Source organism: Carassius gibelio, chromosome B14 (assembly GCF_023724105.1).
Source record: "Carassius gibelio isolate Cgi1373 ecotype wild population from Czech Republic chromosome B14, carGib1.2-hapl.c, whole genome shotgun sequence".
NCBI lineage: Eukaryota > Metazoa > Chordata > Actinopteri > Cypriniformes > Cyprinidae > Carassius > Carassius gibelio.
The window spans coordinates 23,592,326-23,617,563 of NC_068409.1; the positions used below are offsets into that span (position 1 = coordinate 23,592,326).

Consider the following 25,238-nt stretch of genomic DNA (forward strand, 5'->3'; position numbering starts at 1 on the left):
ATTTATCCATTTACTAACAAATCTGTAGAGTAGCTATATTTTTGCAGAAATGTTACAGTGATAACTTAGGGTCATAAAGGTAATATTTCCTTTTAAGATTCTATTTAAAAAAATGATTTTATTTTTATTTGTATTATTATTATTTTGAAGGACCATATGCTGCTTTAATAAAAATACTCCACACAAATAAAATGTTTTGTGAGCACTTAATCATGGTGAGCGAAGTGGCTGGTTTCATTAAAAGATGTGGCTATTAATGCCTACTGTGTATTTAATAATTTTGTACACGTCTATACCACGGGCACATTGTTATTAAATTGTGAAATCACCCTGTACAATACATACGACTTATAATAATTATAATAGTAATAATAATAATAATAATAATAAGTATTTTTAACTCGTTCGTTTACTCAGTTTCGGCTGGCTAATGTGCGTTAGCAGGTTTTTTTTTTTTTTTTTTTTTTTTTTTCGGCCTCCTGGTCCGCAAGGGAATAGCCGTTCTGACTCACGAGGCTCTTCAGAAATAGACAATTAGGTCTTTCTCGCTAACCATTGAATTTATTTTTGCAGGAAACTACCGGAGAAAAGACAAACAATGGGATCCATTACAGATTGCAGCTTCTTTACAGCAACGGTAAGAAGAAACGCATCAAGACTCATTGAACTTTGCATAAACACATCAGGGATTTACTTCAGCGCGACAATCTGAATAATATAAAAGACAGCGAGACTGATAGAAAGACAAGGAGGGCTGACAGAAATAAATAATTCATCATGTAACTAGATCAGATTGATTCAAATGAATATAATGTCCTGAAATAATAACAATAATACTGTAACAATAATAATAACAATTCGTATAATTGTTCAAACAAAATCGATTAAGATGCGCTGCAAAGTCGTAGCGTTTTAACTATAAACATTAATGTAACACAAAACGATCCCCATTAGTGCACTTTTCCGGTTACGCGTTTTCCAGAAATGTGCACTTCATTTTTGATGGAAGCTAATGGCCTGGCCATAATGAAAGTACACTCTTTTCTGTCTGCTAATGTGGTAAATGACAACCAGACGTTTGAAAATTTGTTGCGCTGGTCCTAAACGATCCTCATCCTTTTTAGAAGATGTTTTGGACATATTATTATTTATTTTTTTCGAAAATCATGTTTTCTGCAATTGTTATTTCTGATTATGTCTATTTCACACTTTTATAAACCATACATTTTTCTTGATATTTTTTTTTGCAAAAGCTATTTTTTTTATTTAGTTTATGTATCTAGGTCTACATAAGTTTGAGTTCCATCCAAAGCCATTTTTCCACATAATCCTTTAACACTGTGTGCACTCTATGTTGGGTTGGGTTGTCTAGACATTTGAAGCATCTATGCTGTATTAAAGCCATGTCATTGTGTATGATAAATATATACCTGCCAGATTCATTTCCGATCCATGTTTGTGCATATGATTGCATTGTGAGTTAAAGAGGACTTATTTTCTCTCCTCTGCAGGCATCAGAACAGAACAGGACTTTTATGTACGCCTGATTGACTCCATGACCAAACAGGTAGGACGTTATTTCAAAATCCCCACGGTTCGCTGGTGAATCGTCTGGTGAGAGTCTGTGTGTGATATGCAGTGAGAGTGAACGTGTGCATGTGTGCCGTGCACCCTGGTGAGTTTGGGTTACACACTCTAGCATGCCTCAGGGGCACGAGGATCGGTTAGTGTCTAAATATGACATACTCTCTCTGGGACATCATTTAAGATGACTGAGCGTATGCATGTATTTATGTGCATACGTGTGACAGTGAGATTGATAGCTAAGAGGGAAAGAAAGAAAGAGACATTCAGTTGTATTCATTGTCTGTCACAGGGGATTATCCAGCGGTGCCTTTCAATGTTTAAACAGCATAAGTTTTTGAGTGTGTGTGTGTGTGTGTGTATGCGTGTGACTCTCTTGCAGATAGTGCATATTCAAATGTGTTGTGGGAACAGATGTTTGTTATGAACACACACCTATGAAGGCTGTTATAGCTTGTCATATTAACCATGCAGGTTGTGAGCTTTAACCCTGGAGAAAAACTCATATGAGAAAACAGGGCAGCAAGAGTGACCTCACAATCTCATATGTGGCGCTCTTCCTTTTCCCCCTAAATCAGAAACAGCCTCTCCCTCTCTTCCATTCTCTCTTTCCCACTCGTCTCCTCATTTCCTCTCCCATGCTCTCTGTCTAGAAATGTTGTTATGAAGACATTTTAGGGAAGTGTATTCAACAGCGATTAGAGCCGCGAGTCAAGATGTGTGGCAATACATTTTAGTTGAAAGTTGAGTTGATAAGTATAAATGAGAGAAAAATATTTAGAATTCATTTGTAATCAAATAAATATGCAAAGCTGTTTTGATTAATTACTAAAATAATTGTGTTTCTTATGAGCTGTTTTCATAAAAGGCATTTTTTTTAGGACAAGTAATATGTGTGTGTGTGTGTTACCCCAGCCTGGATGAAGTGTGTATGGATATGAGGTAATTAGCAGGCGCTGTGACAGACAACCTGCTAACGCTCTGAACACTTACTATATCATGTGATTTAAACATGCCAGCACGCTTACCCCATTGTTTCACCCTGTTGCTACTGTTTTGCTTTATGTGTGTGTATATGTGCTTATTAAGAAGTGGAGAGTGAGAGAAATATTAAAATTAATCTTACAATTATTTTAATTTGATCTTTATTTTGTATGCAACATTTAATCTTTTACAGAATGTGTTCTTAAATTTATTACCGTTTGTATATATTTGAAAACAACTATAAATTAATGTATTCATTATGTAATAGTGTCTAATATTTATTTTATAAGTATTAGAATTCTTTTTTAAATATATTTAATTTTTTGACAATAAATAAATAAATAAAAAAGAAAGAAAAAGCAAATACTACAGTTTCACTAATATACTTGTTGTCATGACCCACACCATTAATTTCTATTCAGAAATTCCTACTACAAAATCCCTGCATGTAACATTTGGCTCAAAAAGTTCCGCAGCTCCCCTTTCTGTATTGTGTGATCTGTTTGTGGTTTATAATTTCCTTTGCATGAATGTTTATGTGCAAGGAGCTAGGTGCTGTTACTGATGCTAGTGCTTGCCCTCGCTCTGCTCAGTGGTTTGGCCGATGTGTGGCGGGACAGATTTATGTGTGTGGGTGAAAGGCAGGAGCGTTGTGCTGAGGGAGTGAGACTGTTCTCTGACACCCCTGAGGTAAATACAGTGGCCAGGGGGACTGGCCTCGGCTCAGCCTTTCACGGAGTGTCTCAATAAAAAGCCGTTTATCTCCCCAGGGTTGTCTCCCACGTGCACATATATTACCAACTGATTTACTGGCTATTTCTGTGGCAAACTGCCCTGCCATACCTGTTAATGATGTGGTGCCACTGAGTGAGCGAGAAAGAGAGATGGTGTGTGTGGAAGAGAGTTTGGCGGCCGAGCCAACATGCTAGCTAGTATCAGGTAGTAAAGCAAGGTACTTTGGCTTTTACATAAAAATATGCAAAATCTGTACCTTTAGGGGCACAACAGCCTGTCAGTGTGGCCGTACTGTTAAAAGAACAACTGCGCATTTTCATAGTAGTACCAAAAGGGTACATATTGTCACGCTGAGGTACAAAGTCGTCTTTTTAAGGGTATCAATGACAAGCCCCTAAAGGTACAACTTTTCTACACACTAAAAAAAAGGGGTCAGAATTTAACCTTTTGGGGTACAAAAGCTTGTAACTGGAGCAGTACCCTTAAGGACATATTTGTACCTTTTCTTTTACCCCTATTAGGTACATATTAGTACCTTAAGGGTATGTATCACTTCTCTAAGGTACTAATATGTACCTAATAGGGGTAAAAAATAAAAATAAAAAAGGTACAATTATGTCCTTTAAAGGGTACTGTTCCAGTGACAAGCTGTTGTACCCCAAAAGGTAAAATTTTTTCGCTCAGGTTTTGAACAATAGAAGGCTTTTTCACTACATTACCCAGAATCCCTTTCTGAAATGTTTAAAAAACTTTTTTTTAGTTTTTTTTTTAGGGGCAGGGTATATTTAATGTTGCTAAACTATTTTTGGAGTGTGAAATTCAGTCATTTAATTTTTTATGAGGGTGAAAAATTTACTAACACAGATATTTGCCAGATGCTCAAATTGGTCATATGGTTTTAACTCACTGACCAAAAGAAAGTTGCTTTGTATGAATGTGACATTAATAAATTACTGACAATGCACAATGGACACATGCATGTGAACATACCTTTTTGTGTTAAAACCTTAAGCCTGGCTCCACTTTAGACTTGTCTGCTCTCGTTGTCATTTGACTGCGCAGTTTTTTTTCTCTTGTCCATGTCAGCGTGAAACACGGTTTAGGTTATGACAGAGTGTTAGCTGGTCTTTAAATGCCTTTCGGAAAACCCAGTCCAAAACCACTCTGCGGTGAGCAGTCAGCCTACATATGCTGAGGAGGGCTCGCAATGTGTTTAAGATTTCCCATTAAAGCCCCATAACTCTGCACAGAGAGGCTACAGAGCGCCTCTCCTCTCAGCATGTGCTGGCTTTGGCAGTGTCAGGCGGGAGGGCTGATGAGCAGGTTTATAGAGCTGTTCAACACACACTTCTCTTTAGCACTTAGCAAGGCGGTAAAGTCCAGTCGCCTGACCACACAGTTAGCTTCTGTACATACACACAGCTATTAGAGACAATTAAACAACTTGGGCTAGAGCTGCTGGGATCAAAACGGTTACATTCAGTGCATAAAACTGACATATTCAGTGGCCGTCTTGTGCTCACACACCCAACAGACCCATATACGCTTTCTCGGTTTGCCTGTGGGAACGGTTGGCTCTGGTAAGGAGAGATGGAGCGGGTGTCAAGCTGACAGGCCGGTTCTGTGATCAACGCATGAGCTTGTGACAGATCTGATGAAGACAATGCAGTAAAAGACTCTCTCTCTCGCTCTTTATCCTTCCATCCAAATGTTTCCCTCAACAGCTGAAGCGCAGAACAAAAGCGAATCACATACTCGGGCTTAATGCGCACCCACACTGCGCTGACACGCTAGCGTGATGGTAACAAAGAGGGAAATGTGTTTTCATGTATTTACAGTGCATTGTTTACATGCCTCAGATGCGGCTGTCAGTACAAGGCGGCACTGGCGGCTCTCAAACGAGATTTGAGAAGCAGTTTGTGCAATATAAAATATGCATTAAAAGCAGCATCAGGGCCTAATGAAAGCTTCACACACACCTCGGCACACCGTGCCATGCATGTTTCATGCGCTTTTTGCCCTCCGTAAGGAGAGCTTTGTTCAGAAAAATGCTGGGCTGGAACTGGTTGGTAACTCTGAGCTGTAGCTTGCCTGTTGCTGCGTTTGTTTTCTAGAGCTAAGCTTCAGGCAGGTTCCTAAATAAATTTGCACAGGAGAGAGGGAGGTCTCGGCCGTCCTTTCTGCTTGTGTATGTATTTTTCCTGTTAATTACGGAATAGGGTGTGTTTACATGCCAGAAACACTTCCCCAAAGTGTACGACATGCAACAAAGTGACACAAATCTCCTATATTAGATATTTCCTGTAATCACTAGCTGTTTGGAGACTCTGATGATGTCAGACAGGACGTGAATGGGTGCTCTGTGCCAGCCCACATAAAGGCTTAATGCAACTCATTTGCAAATATTTACACACACAAGCTTTGAGGGCCTAAAGATTGCAGTGATTAAGCATTCAAAGCTACTATACACTGTAATCTTAAAGATGCATTTTCTCTAAATCTGAGCATAACCGAACCAAACCCACCTGACACAAGACTGATCATAGTCTAAGACAAGGTGTTTTCAATTTTTCAATGCCAGTGACCCCCTAATCTATAATGTTTAATACATTTTGTAATAATAATAAATCACAATAAATATAACTCCACAGCAGATTTACATTTACTTTTAACAGTCCTAAAATAGATTTTGTTACAGTATATATGTTCATGTACTGTATATTATGTTTTTGTTAGGTTACATGCCCTGGTTAAAGAGACCAAAGTTCAGTCTTTACATAAACAACATGCAGCATTTTGCCTTTCGACGACAGATGTGACAGCAGGGGATAGAGAAAAATCCACCCAAATAAGCTTGGTGTTGCACTAGCTCGAATCCAGAGGATGCACGGCCATTGTTGAGTTTGCCTCTGAGGAGAAATTGACAAACTGTTTTCAGACTTTTTCCAGGCACTTATATACTGTTCTCGGCATGGAGTTATTCCGAGTCTGTTTGCAGGGGCTTTGTGTGATAAATAGCTGGTCTTATATATGAAATGAATGTGTGGTGTAGAGGACGTCTTTGTGTGGCCTGAACTGCTCTCTCTGCCTCCCGCTTTCTCTCAGAAAGCCTGCGGGGTCGAGGCTCTAGGCTCAGACAGTGATGCATGCTTGTGCGCTTTTAGAGGACCTTGACCCTCATTTCCACAATACGAAACCTAACAAACAGATGTCCCCTATCACCTATGTCCTCAAGTCACTGCAATGACAGGAAATAAATACATCAAATATGAATAAACTTTCTTCTTTTTTTCTGGGTCTGATGCTTTGCTTATAAAACTTGTTTAGTGTTTCATGTAATTGAAAAAGCATTGTGCGCTTGTGAGGGAAACAGTTCCTCATTAGAACCATCAGCTGTTTTTCTGTGTCTTCAGTTGCCATGGGTGCCATGTATATGTGTGTTCATAGAGAAATAGGGAGTGATTCATGGCAATCGGGTTTAAGTGTGTGTGTGTGTGTGACAGAGAGCAGCCTGTTAATAGGCTGCAGTGTGTGTATGTTTTGAGTAGAGTCACTGATTCATGGCTGTGGGGGACATCTTGTGTGGAATTGGAGGATGGAAACAAAGCTGAGGTTTTTGGATGAAGTGTTGGCTGGGCCAGATGGCTCACTATGCTCCAGTCTGGCAGCCCAACTGCTTGCCACACACATAAACACACACATGCTAACGCACAAATACATGCGTGAATGCATACACATGCACTGGGTCTCACAGATGCAGGCTTATGGCAGCTCACATGCACACATCTTTCCTAGAGGGCTATTTCACACTAGCTGGAGTACAACACATCTTTAGAGGGACCTGTAGTTAAGCAGTTTATCTGTTTGTCCTTTTTTAACTTTTTTTTTTTTTTTTACTTCACAAACATATTTGATCATGTAGTAATAAGGGTGCTTTGCTGAGCAATAATGTTTTGAGTTTCTGCATTACCAATTTGTAATGCCTGTGGGGGTGGGCACTATGGCAAGGGTGGTCCGCTATGACATAATAGGACAGTAATCTGCACAGTTCAACAAACACTACACACATAGTTCTTTTTATTCTCCCTGTCTGCTTTTAATTAAACCAACGAGTAACAAATGATGGCGCTGGATGGTGCCAAGAGCATACGTACAATGCAGGATTGTGCAAAATTCAGGCCTCTTTTCAATTCATGGGAGTGAATTGGAATTAAATTAACCACACCCCCACATAATTGGAATGACAGAAAGAGTAGTTTTCTGAATTGGAATTCAATTAAATTGCACAGGTAATGAATTCTGGGATGTTTTGACAGATCTATCTATCAAATTCTCTTGACAAACTTTTTTTAGTTAAAAATTAAAGTTACATGAACATTCTTTCATTTAGTTTGAATCGCAAATTGTGTGCAGCTCTGTCACAATAAAAATCTAGCATTGGCAATTTGTGTCAAATGTTAAACAAAATAAATAAACTCCGTTGGCAGTTATCAGATACAAGTAATAGATTGGATATTAAAGTAACAGTTCACACAAACATGAAAACTCTTGTCATCATTAAAACCTGAATGACAATTTCTTCTGTGGAACACAAATAGAGATCTTAGACTGAATGATAACGCTGCTCTTTCCCATATAGATTCAAAAAGTACCAGTAGTGTTATGTGGAACACACAGAAATCTAAATATTTATTCATTGAATCACAGATGTGCACATTTAAACTTTTGTGTTGACTGACACCAAACACCAAACACCATTGGTTCTCACATAACCCAACGTGATGCATCAAGTTTAAGCTCTTAGAGAGGCAGTTAAGGATCGTTTTCCATTGCAGCAGGTAAGTGGGCATTAAATTGCCCACTTTGAGCCTGGCTCAGTCATAGACGGCCCACCCGGCACACAGAGACCCTGTACAAGCATTCCCACTGTGCATGGGGCAGTTTTGATTGATTGATTAGCTGAAACGAAAAGACATCTATGAAATTCAGAGCCCAATGTGTAGAGTGAGAAACATGGCACCAAATGAACAGAACATTCTGATAACAGAAACTGAAACTGACCTGATCATTCCCATGCTGCACGAGATCTTTCAACGGCCGTCCTATGCCAGATGGAATAAGGGTCACATAACCGCCCATGAGTGCTGCATTGTGTGTATGGCACAACGATGTGATGTCATAATGTTTCTGTTTCAGTGAAACGATGCAAACAGACATTCGATTATTATGATGATAGCATTTAAACACCCTGGGAATAAGTCATGGAAATGTGTGCATGCTCAGAGCGTTCATACCACAAGAAGAAAATCTTGTTTGTCAATTTTCTCTAACCACATTTTCCACCTTCTCTTGTTCATCAGGCAATTATCTATGAAGGGCAAGACAAAAACCCAGAGATGTGCAGGGTCCTGCTGACGCACGAGATCATGTGCAGGTGAGAAACACACACACACACACACACACACACACCCTCCTTTACTATTACACAATCAAGCTCTTGAACCTTCCCTACCAAGCTCTGCCCGCTGACTGTGAGAGCTTTACTTTGGCATCATTTTGGTCTTGGCAAGACTGCAGACCTCTGGATCCAGTGTTAGTGTGACAAGACTGAGCTTTCTGCTCTCTCTCTCACTCACTCACACACACACACACACACAAACACAGCTGTGTTAAAAGCCCTGCTGTAAAATTAGACATAAGGGGAGGATAGATTAACATTACTTTAAATTTGCTGAAAGGTCAGATCATTATTTTTAAATTTATCATACATATCCGTCAAAACTTTATAAACAGTTTACTTCTATTTCAGAGGGATGCAGTGCGTTTATATCAAGGCTCAAGTTTAGACTTACAATGCACTATTACACAATACACTCCCAGATCATTTTCCACCAGTCCAAATGGGATCCTGATAAACGTATGCCAGCCTGTTTCCTATCAGAGTTAGACGTGTTCTTTTCCCAGACTCTGCCTCAGCCTTAGAAATCAAAGCTCGGCTTTGTCCAAAAAAGATGGCAGGCAGCATTTCTATTTTTGGAGGCTGATGTTTCAGTGATTGGTGGTGCTTATTTTATTTCTTGATGACATAAATACACACACACAAAAAGCAAGCAGAGAAATACACTTCTGTACAGTTCATTTTGTGTGCCAGAATTGTAATTCCTGTATTTGTACTGAATTTGAACTGCATAATTGCAGTTTGAATAAGTAATTGCAATTGAAATTTTAAACTTAACTAGTTTTAACTAAAAAAACGTAAAACTTGTTTGTAATTCTGATGAAAAGTGTAGCCTTGAAGGTTTACAGGGATGGATGAATGGATTGATGGGTGATGTACTAGATGTCACAGCAATAGTTTGCCAAAACATAAAAACAACATGAACATCTCACGTTGTTTCAAAACTTTATGACTTACTTTCTTCTGCTGAAAATAAATAGACATGTTAGACAGAATTGATTATGCTGCTTCTTCCCCACATAGAGCTAAAAAGTACCATAAAAGCAGATAATTTGACTTAAGCAAAAAAAAAAAAAAAAAAAAAAAAGAAGAAATTATCCATTATTTATTCATTTGCAGATATGCATATTTCACTTCCTGTTAAATTCACATTATTGAATTGAAAGGGAGCCAGTTCTGAATTTTGCATGTCCCTGTTTGTAGCTACAGCATAAGCAATGGAGTTTTAAAATATGAAAAATGAATGAAGACGGACCTTAAGTTCAGAGCAACCCCTTTCCTGAATCTCTATCCAGGTCATCCACTTTCTGCTCTGCAAGAAAAAGAGAGAGCGAGAGAAAGCCATGCACCTTTAATTAAAATCAAAAGATAAATTCCTTGCACTTAAAACTGGGTTGTGGAGATGAGTCCTCATCTATTTTTGGTTGAAGTGGAGAGCATTTGAACAGTTTTCTACTAAAAATATACCACTCATGCTTGGTTAATTAGGACAAGGAAAAACTCATTACTCAATAAGAATCCTCTTGTTATTCCAGAGCTAATGAATGCAGCTTGCTTTGAGTTTTGACAATGAAATATGTGCATGCGAGCCAAGGCTCTCTCCTCTTTCTCTTTCAATCTTTGGCTCCCCTTGACTACCTTTCTTAGACGCACACACACGCAGTCGCGCACAGCCTTCTGTTATCGCTCTTTCAAAGTAGTCACTGATTTAACGATGTGTATTGACACAAACACTTAGTACCATACGTGTCTACAAAGGCTCACCACGTCAGCTTTGATCTGCCACTGTAGGATTACACAGATCACATCTGAAGTACATATCACTACTGGTACTCTTAAGGTCCCACAAATGCAAATGCCTGTACTCCGTTTCATACCAAACAGCTTTCCAAAATCAGGCGAAAATGAAAATAAGTAAACAATCCATTGTCGTCTCTATCTTCCTCCTTTTCTCCTTCTTCATCTGTATATGGTGTTTCGATGCAGAGCCTGTGCTGAAAGAAAGGCACAATTACCAGTCTGCAATTAGACTGCTCTCCATTAATCAGGGCTGTTAATTGCTGTACGCCTTGCCATTAGCCATATGGTGCCGCATGGGCCTGCAAGCGTGAGACAGAGGCACATTTTCCCAAACAACTCGCTCAGAGGCAAGGCTAGAAACAATCACTCTGGGCTCTTTATGATGGAGTTCCACATCCTCATATGCACGGATTGATGAGGTTTTGTTTGGTTTGAGTGGTGCAGATAAAACATGACAAACTTGTCCAGATTATTAAAGGCTGGGTGGTCACAGTTGGAGAAATGCTGTTTTGTTTGGTTTTGGGGGATATTTTAGAGCTGCTGTCTGTAAAGGAGCTGGGCTAAGGGCAGTTCAGCTTTAATGGCATCAGCGCGGGCCACATCCTGGTAATTACGTGCGGCAATTTGGATATAATTTCTTCAAATGCTGCAGCAGGAGGAAACGCTTGAGATTAAAGATTACAGTTTCCCTGCAGGTCCGCTGGGATGGAGCAGAACGAGCCGAAATGGGTGAAAAATCCCCCTGAATGAAGCCAGAGCATGCATGGAGTCATTAGCATAGGGTTGTTGGGGGGGCTTGGAGGTTCACGGGTGGTGGTGGGCGGCCGTGTTGCGGTTTCCCTTGGGCTCCGGCTGACCATTGGGTTATTGGAGTGTCAAATCCATCTTTGCACACCCCTCGCATCCCAGAAAGCTTTGCTCCTGTGTGACCCACTTCTGAGAGAACATTGCTAAAGACTTGACTGCTCTCAGAGGAGTGAGAGAAAATGAGAGCAGAGGACGATAAAAATACGACAGCAAGAGTAAACTGAGACAGAAGCCCACACTGTGTCCAAACTAACGAGGGTGCTTATACGTGAATGAGGGGTCAAGCTCAATCCATGTTATCAAGCTCATCAGGCCTAAAGGAGCCCACTCACACACAGATCGGTTCTGCTCCTATCACATGACACCTCAAGCCCTATACTCTCTCTCAATTGAGCCCCTCTGCCATCTGTGCTGGGAAACCTGAAACCGCCGCCCCACCTGCTGTTTACCGCCAGCCTCCATCCACCAAAGACATCATGTATACACCTCCTTTCCATCCCTCCTGTCTTCTTTTACTTGCTCATGCTCTAGTATCCATCTTGCTCTCCTCTGCTGTCCCATGCAGAGTAACCTATGAAATTAAATATAGAATGTTTGACAAACATACTAAACCACCATCACACTTTGCTTGATTTTCTTTGATATTTAGGGAATGATAATAGGTTGTGCATCAAAACCATTATAATTTTATTAACTATAAAAATGTTTGGAGCCCAAGTGTGCCCACTTTTTTCTGTTTTCATTCACTATAAAAATAAACATCAATTAGAAAAAGTATATATAAAGTTCATAAATATATCAATTATATATATATAATAATAATAATCTGTATCTTAAATACATATTATAACATATACACATATACACAAAAATATTGTATTTAAAAACATAACAACCCCTTCTTTAGAACAGAAAAAGGCACTTTCAAAACTGTGGCAACAAAGATGGAAACATAATTTGTGTATTTAAAAATTGTATTTCCATCTCTGTTGCAACAGTTTTGGAAGTGTCAAAAATTACCGTACCCATATATACAAGTCGTTGGTTGTTTCGGATGAGATTTTGGCTCAAAGTCTGCATTTAATGTCACGCCAGAGGTGTTCAGCTGGGATTAGAACTTGGCTCTAGCAGACCGGTCAAGTTCTTCCACACTGATTGAATCAATCATTTCTTTGTGAACCTTGCCTTTTACACAGAGGCATTGTAATGTTAGAATAGAAAGGCGTCCTGTCCAAACTGTTGCTATAAAATTAGAAGCACACGATTCCTTAGAATATCATCATAGGCTTAAACATTAAGATCTGTACTCATGGAAATTACCAAAGTCAAACCTGTTTATTAGAACGGGTGTTCTAATACTTTTGGCAATATAGTGTATATTTAAATAAAACATTTTCTTTTGGGAACACAGTTCAAACACCTTAAAAAACACATACACACAGGCAACTTTCCCCTTCTGTCTGACCTGAAATCCTTCCAGGATGTATTCTAAAAAAGTCTCCTTTAAGTGCCCTCTTTACTTTCACCTCTCCTCTTGTATTCTTTCCTTTCCTGCTCTCTGGCCTCATCTTCTCTCTCCATCACTGGTTAACTGCCCTGTTATCAGCCACATTTCTAATGCTTCAGTGATCATCCCTGAGTCGGAGAGTCTGTTAGCAGTAATTACTAATACACAGGCTGAGAGGCAGCATATTGTGTGCTGTGTGTACAGCTTGAGTGAATGCCTGCCTTGGAGGAGTAAAAGAAAGACTACTTTATAATTGCTAACTCTTCCTTCTCCACTGTGTTTTAGGTCAGTGCTGATATATGTGCAGTAACACGTAGGTTAACTGCTTTCTTCCTCTCTTTCTCTCCCTCCATCTCTTTTAGCCGCTGCTGTGACAAGAAAAGTTGTGGCAATCGTAACGAGACGCCCTCTGACCCGGTCATCATTGACAGGTAAGAGCTGGATATCAGATGTTTGCATGTTGTATGTAGACATTACTTTTCTTTGCTAGTCCAGTGGAAGTGCTGAAAGTGGTGTTACTGAAAGTCTTTATATCTTCATACACTACCAGAATACACTACTGTTCAAAAGTTGGTGGTCAGTAAGATTTTTTTTTTTTGGGGGGGGGGGGGTAATTCATTTTTTTTTTTTTTTTTTTTTTGCAAGAATGAAAAGGCAAATAAACTAAAAAGACTTGAATCAGGAGTAACATATATTAAAATATTTTTAAACTAATCCAGACCACCTTTACTAGAATGTATCTTTATTAGGCTATAGAATGATTATGTATTGTGTAAAATTTAGTCAAACTTGTTGTGGAATTTGTATTACATAGTCTGTGAAGGGAATAGATTTTTCCCTAGAGATTTTTACTGTGGCATGTTGTAGCTATTGGTTCTAAATGTGCAGGCGATTGTTTCTTCATAACAAATGCTATATTGATTAATTAAAAAAAGTTAAAAATTGGCCTGGTAATGATTAATAGGCTATAATAACAAATGCTACAGTTAAAAGCAACGCTACATAGCCTTGCAAAAGATGGTTTAGATTAAATCATTCAGAGCCTGATGAACTGTTAAAGGAACAATTCAACCTCCCCACTCCCCCCCCCCATGTTCAAACCAAAACTTGGGTAAGTACAAACAAATAACAGACTGTATATCTTTTTTTTTTTTAGAAACATGTTTAAATTCATATCAAATTAAATAAGAGCCTATGTTTAATGCAGTGTTAGCGTCAGTACAGAGATAATGCACTCAATAAATTCAAGTTATTTTCAAACAAATAAAAATTGCATTTAATATGATAGCTTTGTGTGGCTGCTCTACATCACTATATACACTCTATTGCTCAATATAAAACTATCCAAATCAAAGGCAGCAGTTCAAAGAATTCACCATCAGTGAGAAAAACAACTTGACAACAAGCATAAAAAAGGCTTCCTGGGACCAGAAGCCATTTGTTTGCAAAACAGTAATTGTTTAGTGATCGGGCCGGGCTGTTTTGAGGCCCTGTCGGGGTTGTTGAGTATGAAGTGTGCTCTGAAGTGTGCATGTATGAATAATCAGCATTGAAGATGTGCGAGACTTCTGGAGGCAGCAGCGTGTGCAGCGAAGCGCGTCTCCTACCGTTTTTGTTTAAAAGATCATACCACCATCTCACATTATTATTGAGGCCGAGACTGTTTCATTTTCTGACTCGATCGTGTTGTGGTGCGAGCAAACTAAGCGTGGATTTCTGCAGATTAAAGTGCGGTTAAGTGTCAAAGGTGTGCTCTCATCTGTGTGTTAATAAGTCAGTGGCCTGTGCTATCAGATGAACACAGCTGTAGGTTCGCCAGCCGTAGTGAAGTGTGTGTGCGTGTTTGTAACAGAGTAAGAGAGGCTTCTACCTGGCTGCTGTGTCTGTGCGGCTGGCCCATTTCTGCTCCACTGGGCTAGAACGCTTCACAGCTTACATAGACAGCTGCAGCCCCTCGATGCCACGTGGCATCACCTCCACCCAACACACACGCTCTCACAAACACACTGCCCATCACTTATTCTGCATAAAGTTTGTGAAATGCTTCCTCAGATCCTCCTGTTGTGGTCTGACTCTGAACGGTTGTGTTTCAGGTCTGGCTGAAGTCATGCAACTGGGCTCGAGGTCACCACACAGCCCTTTAGGCTCAGATGTCAGATGTTAGGCTCAGAGGGCATCGCTAATTGCCTAGAAGTAAAATAGGAATTAGTAACAGTTTCCTATTAGTCACGTGTGTCTCAAAAGCCGGGAAAATAGGTCATTTGAAAAAAGAGTGGGGGATATGGAAGAGTTTACTGAATTTTCTTGGCTGGATACACATTCTGGGGTTCCCAACCAACAAGGCGCAGGATTGAACAGAATCAATTATGGCAAGCGCAGACGAGCGCGCGCTCCCAAATTCATCAAAAATATGATTTTGAGCGTCTTCCTTTCCTTGAAGTTATTTAGCTGAATAAATAAGAGCTCATTAGTGTGGTCTTGTTTCAAAGAGCTGATTAGGTTTTACAGCAGTAATTAGCAAGGCTAGCGCTAATTCCTCTGGAAGAGTAATGAAAGTGATTTCCTAATTAGGTTCCTCTCATAAGACGGCACAACAGGCCACTTCAGCAAAACCAGAGGAATGCCAGGGAAATAAAGACAACTAACAATGCCTTATTAGATTGTTAAAAGAACAAATCTTACTTGCAGCAGTGCGAGATGTGTGTCACGGGACTGGGTTTCGAGTTTTTGGACTCATTGGGAAGCTTTTGAAAATCTGATTGGGGTAAATTGAATTACTCACTTGAATTTAAAACTGGCTAGCCTTTTTTTCCTCAGATGGTGTTTTTAGTTTACATTGGATGGCTGTATCTAATCTCATTTCATGTGTAAATGTATGTGTGTTGTGACTGACTCCTCGTCTTCTCCTTTTCTTCTCCTCTTTTACCCTCTGAGCTCTGTTAATGCCCCAGTAAGATTATTTCAAATACTTTAATCTGCTCTCATTGACACGGACACAAAAGGCCAGTGACATCTAATAGCAGGCCTTTTCACTGCCTCCTGTTTCATCTCTTTCACATCCCTTAGAAGCTCTCTCTCTCGCTTATTCTCTCTCGATTTCTTTCTCTCTTATCATTGTGTGTGTTAGGAGTAATTGAAGCTCAATAAGCTGTACAGTAATAGGGAAAGGTGTCGTTCTATCTCCCTGGGAACATTGCAGTTGATGCCTTCCTCACCATGGATACTCTTAAACACTGATAATGATTTCGGAGTGCAGAAAGTTCAGAGTTCCCGCGCTAACCGTGGGAGTTCTGTGGCTTTGCACTCAGTCGTGAGCCCTGACCCCGCTGGAAGGCTTTATTTGTGATGTAATCTTTAACATCTGGATATCCACTTCATGAAGAAATAACATAGCGAAGGATGGAAAACGCCACGGAAAGGGCTGATGTGCCCTTTCTCTGAATGTTTAATGGAGGCCTTTGGCTCGCAACTATATTGCTGGCTAGATTTGACCTTCTAGAAGAAGACCTTCGGCTCTCATGAAAGCAGAACAGGGAGAAATGTTTCACAGGGTGCTTTCACAGAACCATTTTTGCTCCTTCTCTGCTAGGGGCCGCTCAAAAAGGATGTGCTATTTTATTCAAAAACAGCATGAGAATGCTATAGAATGTATTTCATAAAGTTAAACTTCTTTTAAAGTGATATAACGCCTTGCTAATAGTGCTCATTGATTTAGATGCTGAAAAAGCATCCATTTAATGCTTGTTTACACAATTAAAAAATAGCCCAGATAGACGCAATAATGTCTAGTGTGTGAACAGAGCCCTTATGGTGCATTATGGAATGCTGCCAATTTATTTCTTATTTGCAGTTTGTTTAAAAATGAATTGATTATTTACACTACCATTCAAAAGGTTGGGGTTGTTAAGATTTTTTTTGTAATGTCTTTGAAAAAACAATGTGTATATATAGTTTGCTGAGCTCTAAAAGAGCATCATTTAAGCAATAAAACAGCAACTCAAGGCTGGATGGTTGGGAAAGAGCCAGTGACAGTGAGCAGCGTTATATTCTTGCAGTATGTTTGCATTAGTGGATTAGCGGGCTCTATTTCACAGAGCTGCTCTCTGAATCGGTGGCCAGAGAGTGATCCTCACACGCTGGAGCTCCCATTGTTAATGTAATCCTGTCCGGTCTGTAGGCCTATTGTGTGGCAATTAAGACTGAGAGACTGTGGAGAGCTCAGCGTGAGCATCTGTGTGTGTGAGCCATGATCGTAATACATTGAAAGAAAGCATTTGCGGTAAACATGTCTCTGTCTTCTCTCTGAAAATGAACTGGGGAGTCTTTCACTCTGAAAGAGATACAAAGGAACTGTGAGTCCAGGAAAATGTGTGGGTTGGCCTTTAAAAAGTGTGCGTGACTCTCTAGGCTGGGCTGTCACAGCTGCTGAAAGGTGATGTGCTCCTATGCAGTGACAATGTCTCTTCCCGTGTGTGTGTGTGTGTGTGTGTGTGTGTGTCTGTGCTTGTGTGTGTGAGTCTGTGTATAGGTGTATATGTGTGGCCTACTTAAGCCCAAACGGTGCAGGAATAATAAAAGGCCAAGCTCTGCTGTTCTGAGTTAATACGGGGTTAAAGATATGCAGCTCACTGTCAACAATTCCATCATCCGCCTGGATGATTCCCAAAGAAGAGCATGCACTCCTCTCCACTCGCCCGTGCCTGTGTGTGTGGCCCTGTGTGTGCTGTCCTCCCATGACAACTTTACCATTCTGTCTTTACTTTCTCTCTGTACTGAGCACCCGCTTTGCTTCTCTGTTGCTCTCTCTCTCTCTTTCACACACACACACCCAAACACACACACACACGCACACACACAAACACATTTATCTAGGTATCTAAATGGGAATGACACATATTAACTTCATTAATTTCTAAATGGCATGTGACTTTTCCCCAAATTTGCTTGAAAACTTCTTCAGAGTATGATGTCTTCACGCTTTAAACCGCAAATCATTCAGTTATAATGGCTTGACCAGAGGCTACAACTTGTCAGTTTATGCTATCAAACTTTTATGCTAAAAGTTTGGGGTTAGTAATATTTTCTAATGTTTTTGAAAGAATGCTTTTGAGGCTGCATTCATTTAATAAAAATAATTTGATTTAGTTTCATCTGATTTAATTAAAAACAGAAATATTGTAAATGTTAGTTAATTCATATTTTAATATATAATTCATATTTCTGTGGCTGAAATTTCAGCAGCCATTACTCTAGTCTAGAGTCACATGATCCTTCAGAAATCATACTAAAATGCTGATTTAGTATTCAAGAAAAATGTCTTGTTATTATTATCATTATGTTTTTGGATAGAAAGTTCAAAAGAACAGCATTTATTTGAAAGAAAAATATTTTGTAAAATTATAACTTACAATTTAATGCATCCTTACTGAATAAAAGTATTAATTTCATTTAAGAAAAAAATTACTTCTGACCTCAAACTTATTAAAAGTAATGCATATTTTGTGTAACTGTCTCTGGAAGTGACAGATATGTGCTCTTTAACACACTGGATAAAGATTTCTGCTTTACTTGCAAATTCATTTTTTTCAAATGAATTGCATTCTCAATGATAGAACATTTAGTCCCCAAGTTCATAGGTCAGAAACACATGCAAACACACAACTATTCTCTCTGCTTTACTCAGTGCTCTTTTGTCTCTGCTTGTCCAGCCTGTTGTTCACACACAGGGCATAAGTTTGTGATCTCTGGAACGGCTGATCGGCCCTTCAGGCTAATGCTGGAAACCCTGGCAGCCTGAGTCTTCTCCTCTGCTCCCACAGATAAGAGCCACAGATCAGCCAGATCACTGATCCACTTCACACGCTTTAGACAGAGATCTGACCCACATGATGACTGATCAGCCACTCAATGCTACTGACAACACTTAGTGATGAGAAAGAGTGTGTAAGAGTAAAACAAAGAGAAAAATGTGCTTTCATTCCAAGAAAAATAACCAAACGGTCTCATTTTCACACACTACTGGTGACACAGATTAGACTGGTGTTGTTTTAAGAAGCTTGTGTGCGGGTGAGACCGTGTGTTTGTGTGTGTTCATATAGAGGGTATTGTTGATGTATGCCATTTCCTCACAAGTGTATGTGTGTTGATTGAGGAATGTCAGACAGGAAGTACTCCTCCCGGGGAAGGTGATGTCACCGCAGCTTCAGGGCGGCTTCCTGTCTAGTTCTGCAGCAACAGATGCACTGTACTCTCCCAGTCATTCACTTTTTAAAATGCAAGCTCGCATATACAACTTATTCATGTTAAACCTGAAGTTTTTCTCAGTCTACTGTAAGCAGCGTCAGATTTCCCTGTAAAGGGCATGCTGGGAAACCACTGCATCCCCCCCCCCCCACCCCGCCTATCTCCACTGGATGCGCTCATGCAGGGGCATCAGGGTAATCCGATTAGTTCTTTCAACACACACAAACACACAGATGAACACACACATACTTAAACAAGTGATCAGCCGCATCCAAAAATGAAAAAAAAAGGTATGTAAAAAGTATGTGAAAAAACAAGTTTGTAAAAAGTATGTGAACATCCTAAATGTTTATTTGTCTTGTAATTCCTTACTGAAGACAAATACCTTTATTTAGGTTATTTTTTTTTTGTCTTTTTGATAGCTCAAAATATAAAAAAATGTATAAACATAAATTGCCTAAAGGGATACTTCACCCCAAAATGAAAACTGTGTAATGTAATCACTCACCTCCATGTCGTTCCAAAACTGTAAAAGCTTCGTTCGTCTTCGGAACACAATTTAAGATATATTGGATGAAAACCAGGAGGCTTGAGACTGTCCCATAGACTGCCAAGTAAATGATTTTGTGTATGCGAATAAAACAAAAATAACGACTCGATTCCGCAATTCCTTTGTCAACAGTCTCCTATGTGTCTCTCCACATCACTGTATGCTGCATTTGCTCTTTTGTGTCAGCCACACCACAAGAATGCTTTGTTTCTATGTGCATTTATGCTTTGATTTGAAAGAAAACAGCGCATCCTTGTGGCACGGCTGATACAAGAGACGTAGACAGTTTGAGTGATGTGGGGAGACACAGAGGAGACTGTTGACAAAGGAACTGTTAAATAAAGTAATTTGTTTTGTTTTATTCGTGTACAAAAAGTGTTCTCGTCGCTTCGTAACGTTATGGTTGAAACACTGATGGCAAATGGACTATTCTGACGATGCTTTTTATACTTTTATGGACCTTGACAGTGAAATTTACTTGGAAGTCTATGGGACAGTCTCAAGCCTCCCATTTTTCATCCAAAATATCTTAAATTGTGTTCCGAAGAGGAACGAAGCTTTTACGGGTTTGGAATAACATGGGGTTAAGTGATTAATGACAAAATTTTCATTTTGGGATGGAGTATTCCTTCAAAATATGTAGTCATTTTTATAGAGTTTATATTGAATTTTATATTGAATTTATATTGAATTACAGTATGTTTGATCATTGGAAAATAATGTTTGTTTTCTTGCTTAAAGCAATAATCGAACAAAATTGAGTAAGGTTCATATCCACAGTTTTTCCTCTAAAGTAAATCTTATTTAGATATTTTCCTTGAGAAAAAAATAGAGAAAAAAATTCTGATTAAGAACAAATTTTTTGGCATTAAACACATTCTATATTGGTTTCTCCCATCCACATGGTGAAGCCAATCAAGATTTCATAGATCTATATTTAGCATTGTGTAGCGCTCAGTGGGTGTGTGTATTTGCGTGCGTGCTGCACAGAGGGAACCCCCGTGTCTGAAGTCCATTGTTGTGGTTTGTTGTGTTTGGGATGCACTTCCTGTGGTGAGAGGTCAGCAGCACACAGCCTGGGCTGGCTGCTGAATAATTCATGCCATTGATTTTGTGTCAGCTTTCACAGGCGTGCCCAGGGATGTTTTATTCATTTATCTCATTTAGGGACCCTGACTGCACCTGTTCCACCATTAAGCACCCAACTCATTTGCATTAGATGCTAATTTAGTTTACCGACAGGCCTGGGTTCCCCTATTTTTATGATATTTTCTTAGAAACAAATATTATACTTACACATAGTATATGTAGTGTGAGTCTTAAAAATAAGAATGAAGGAGAGAAAGTAAGAGATTTTGTAACCGTTAAGCACTCATTGTTCACTAATTATAGTTTATTTAAAAAAAAAAAAGTGCCCCATTACTGAAACATTGGAAGTGTTTGAACACGAGTATGTGTGTGTGTTTAGAAGGTGTCAGAGGGAACAGACTTGCCCTGGAGCAAGTTAAGCACAGATGTGCCTCTTTATACCCCTTCTCTTAGCTCCCACCCTATTCCCTTCACTCCTCATGATCACCTTTCTTTTAAACACACACATTGTCATTTACCCTGTCATCCATCGCTCTCTCTCTTTTTCTCTTTGTTCTATTTTTATCGCCACAACCGTGTCGTCTTCGGCCTATACGTTTGCTATACATTCTCATTCAGTTCAGGTAAAGATCACGGAATGTATTATGTTAAATCAATGTGAAGTGGCATTTGCAACCCATTTTACCTGCACAATGTGATGCAAATGAGCAACAGGGCTTGATTTTAGAAATCTGAAATTGATTTGATAGTGAAAAGTAACTGTTACATTTAAGAATATAGAAAGAATAACATGAATTTGAGATTGACGGATTTCTTCTGTATTGTGTCATACATCCAGGTTATCAAAAATGAAACAATTTAGGACAGGGATCATAGTAAGACAAGAAATATGCATTAAGAACTTATGTTAAGTCCATTTTTAAGACCTAAGACCTTGTTCAAGCACACCTCCCATGTTGCTACCATGAGGGTGAGATGTTTAGACCCTCTCAGAGTAAATGTATTCAATGGAGGACTGTGTATGTTTTTCCAGATCAGTTATAGTTTGTGTGTGTGTTTCATTAGTATCATACAGAATACCGAGCCTTTTCATTGGCTGACACTGCTCAAATATGTTTTTACCACTGGACGTGCTTTCTGCTGCTGGACCTGAGTGTGTTGGTTGTGTGTGTATGTGTGTGTGCCTTACACTGCGCCCACCTGGAAGTTAATCTTGTTTGTACTGTCTGAGACTGACTACATTATGCCTTATGTCTACTCCTCTAATTGCTAGACCCTACACTAGCTCTGCCCAATAAAAATATCTGTCTGAACTCTATGCCATGCCCTGTCAATTCAATCTACACTGGGAGCCATTAAAGGAACAGTTCACCCAAGAAAAAAAGTTCTGCCATCATTAGAGGTCCTCGTTTTTTCAGGGGATTTTTGTATTCATCATCCTTTCCTATCAAAATGCTTGCTACAGATGCGAAAAACACAGAAAATCAAACCTGATTCAAATTTTATTATGACAGATGAAAGTTTTGACTTTATTTTTTACATTGCATTATATTGAAAAGAGTAGCAGGGACATTCTGCTAAATGTCTCCATTTAAATGTATTTGAAGAAAGAAAGAAGTTAGATGACATGATGATTAGTAAATTATGACAAAAAAAAAATAGGTGAACTTTCCTTTTAAACGTATTTGGCAATACAGATCTTAAAAACCATTAACAGTGACTGGGCAATAAAGATTGGGCAATAAAGGCAGGAGTTGCAGTAGTTGTATAGGTCAGTAGGGTGGCTGAGAGGTCTATCACAAACACTAATCATTATCTTCCTCCATCAATATTCCGCACATCAGGGAGCCTGTACAAACAAGTGCAGAAGACGAGTGCAGCTATTGGATCTCCAAGAACACCATCAGTACTCAACAATTTGATTGACATCCTGTATATTTGGGCCTTAGGGCTGAGGACTGTGGGAACTGTAGTGCACAGTGAATGCTGCTGAGTTGCTGAGTAGTGGATGATTATGCAGCCCTAAGGTGCTGGTGGCTTCACTGGGCTGGCCTGGAGCTCCCTCCATGTTGTGTTCCTGATGTTTCTTTCTTTCTCTCACTCTTTCACCATCTTATTTTTTAATTTTTTTTTTCCTGGGGCCGGGCAAAACTGCCTCAGGGGACTGTGGGTAACTGTGATTGACAGCCAGATGCAGGCAAAGGTCGAAGCTGCTTTAAAACGTCAATGGGCTTTCATCTTGTAGCGGACACCAGCTCTCTTTATACACATGCTCTCGCGTTTTTTCACTCTTTATGTGCTCAAGCTCACATATGTGCACAATCAACACATATTATGGCGCTAATGCTATTGTAATACATTCTGCTCTGAATTAGCCACTTACGGCTAGGAGTGCGCAAGATCATTTTATGATTAGAGAAATTTTTTGCCTTGCTCAATGTGAAACAGTCTAAACCAAAATAAACTTTCATAATGGTCCAAAAATGTTGGTCAACCAGCATCCCAGTTAACAGGGAATGTTCTCATAACTTGTGGCTACTATTCTGGCAAAGCAATAAACAGCAAGTTCTTCATAGTTGCTCATAGCACATATTTCTGAACCATTTCAGTTGATCTATATATATATATAACTTATTGCTAGTTTCAAATGATTGTGAGAACATTCACTTCCCTACTGTTAATATAACCAATAAAAAAGTATTTTAAACATTTAAAAAACTGAATGTTTTGAGCATAAATGGAATGCTAGCAAAACATTCTTAGAACATATTTTTTTTAAACTGTGAAGGTTCTCGTGAGGCTGGTTGACCACTGGAGATGTGATGGTTAAGCTAGTTAAGAAGCCTACAACATAAGGAAACAAGTCTGACACTTTTGCTTAATTTTGCACAATTGGGGGTTGGGAACAAAAGTGTACACAAACACACAGACACACACATCTGTCTAGTAGAAGCTGGTGGAGGCGTCTCTCATTTCTCATCTGTTTCATCCTCAATGCGTAATCAGATTTCTGTGTTTTAGTGTTTTGCTGAGGAAAGAGGACCACTCACTCTGTCTCTCTGTCTCTGCGTTTGTACATGCCACCCCTATCTGGGTGTTAGCGTTGAATGAATTACAAATACGTTTTACCTGCTGACATACATATTTTGATAAGTGTAGTACGTGCTCTTGGTACGTAAATGATGTAGTGCTCGAGATGTAATGTGCATCTCTATTATTGATGTGCATGTGGAAAAAAAATGCTAATCTTGTTCGTATTAATAGCTTGAATGCTTGCCGTGTTGCCTTGAAGTCCTTCATGAAGTGATGTCAGGGTTCCACTTCTATGCACAAGTGCTCATGTTATCATTCAGTGTTCACATAAACTTAGAAACACACAGTGAGAGCGAGAGAGAGAGAGAGAGAGAGAGAGAGAGAGAGAGAGAGAGAGAGAGAGAGCTGTGGCCCTGGCAGGGTAAATGGATGGCTCAGGTTACAGCTCTGTAAGTGCTGGATGAAGAAAGAGAGAGAGAGAGAGAGAGAGAGAGAGAGAGAGAGAGCGAAGGGCAGAGAATGATATTCTGAATCACAAAAGGGTCAGAGAATGAAAAATAGATGGACATGTTATAGTTCAGCACTGGGTGCATTCAGAGCTGGTTTCTCACATTGCCTCAGAGCTCACCTGACCTCCTCCTGTCTGTGGTACCTCTTTTTAAGGATACACTGTGGAAGAGTTTGGAGAAGTGTGTCCTTTTTATATGTGTTTAAAAAGTACACAACCAAGGTCTGTTTCAAAACCTAGTGAGCTGCCTCTGGAGGTATCATTTTCATGGCAGGTCGGTGGTATGTAGTTTATGCTACCTTCTGAGTCACCTCATTTTGCACAAATTCTAAAACAGCATTGCATGTAACTTGTGTGGAGAAGGCAGTTCCAGAATGCATTGTGATGAACTCAATTGACAAATAAATACCATATATTATATATAAATAAATTGCATTAAAAGAATAAAAGAAAAAACAGATAAATACACTGCTATTCTTAACATTTGGGGTAAGTTTTATTTTTGTTTTGAAATAAATTAATTTAGTAATTAAAACTAAAAAACTTTTACAATGTAAAAAAATAATTCGAAAATTCAGAAGTAAAAAAAAATTGTTTTGCAACCACATAAATAAAATGCATTTTAAATAAATATGAATAAAAAACAATTCTTGTAAATATTACTTTTTTTGTATTTTGATACAATGCAGCCTCTGTGAGCGTAAGACATAAAACATAAAAAAATCTTACAACTCTAAACTTTTGAATGGTAGAGTATATAATATATACTTTTAAAAGAACTCAGTAAGATGTATAATAAATAAATATTGAAAGCCTGTTTCTGCCTTTTTTAACTAATAAAATATTTAATTGTGAAAAGTAATATAGTCACAATCATGATATTTGAAATCAGAAATAACATTTGTTGGTGGAAAAATCTGGCTCACATATTTAAAAAAGT

At 39.0% G+C, this 25,238-nt stretch overlaps 1 protein-coding gene across 5 annotated transcripts in view; it reads left to right on the forward strand.

Moving 5' to 3' along the window:
* ebf1a (EBF transcription factor 1a) overlaps positions 1–25,238 on the forward strand; it is a 114,962-nt gene that overhangs the window by 1,857 nt on the left and 87,867 nt on the right. For all 5 annotated transcript variants that reach the window (XM_052574814.1, XM_052574815.1, XM_052574816.1 and 2 more), the window contains exons 3-6: positions 574–637; positions 1,512–1,567; positions 8,664–8,737; positions 13,238–13,306. In XM_052574814.1, coding sequence (XP_052430774.1) covers positions 574–637; positions 1,512–1,567; positions 8,664–8,737; positions 13,238–13,306 — 263 coding nt within the window. The remainder of the gene's footprint in view (positions 1–573; positions 638–1,511; positions 1,568–8,663; positions 8,738–13,237; positions 13,307–25,238) is intronic.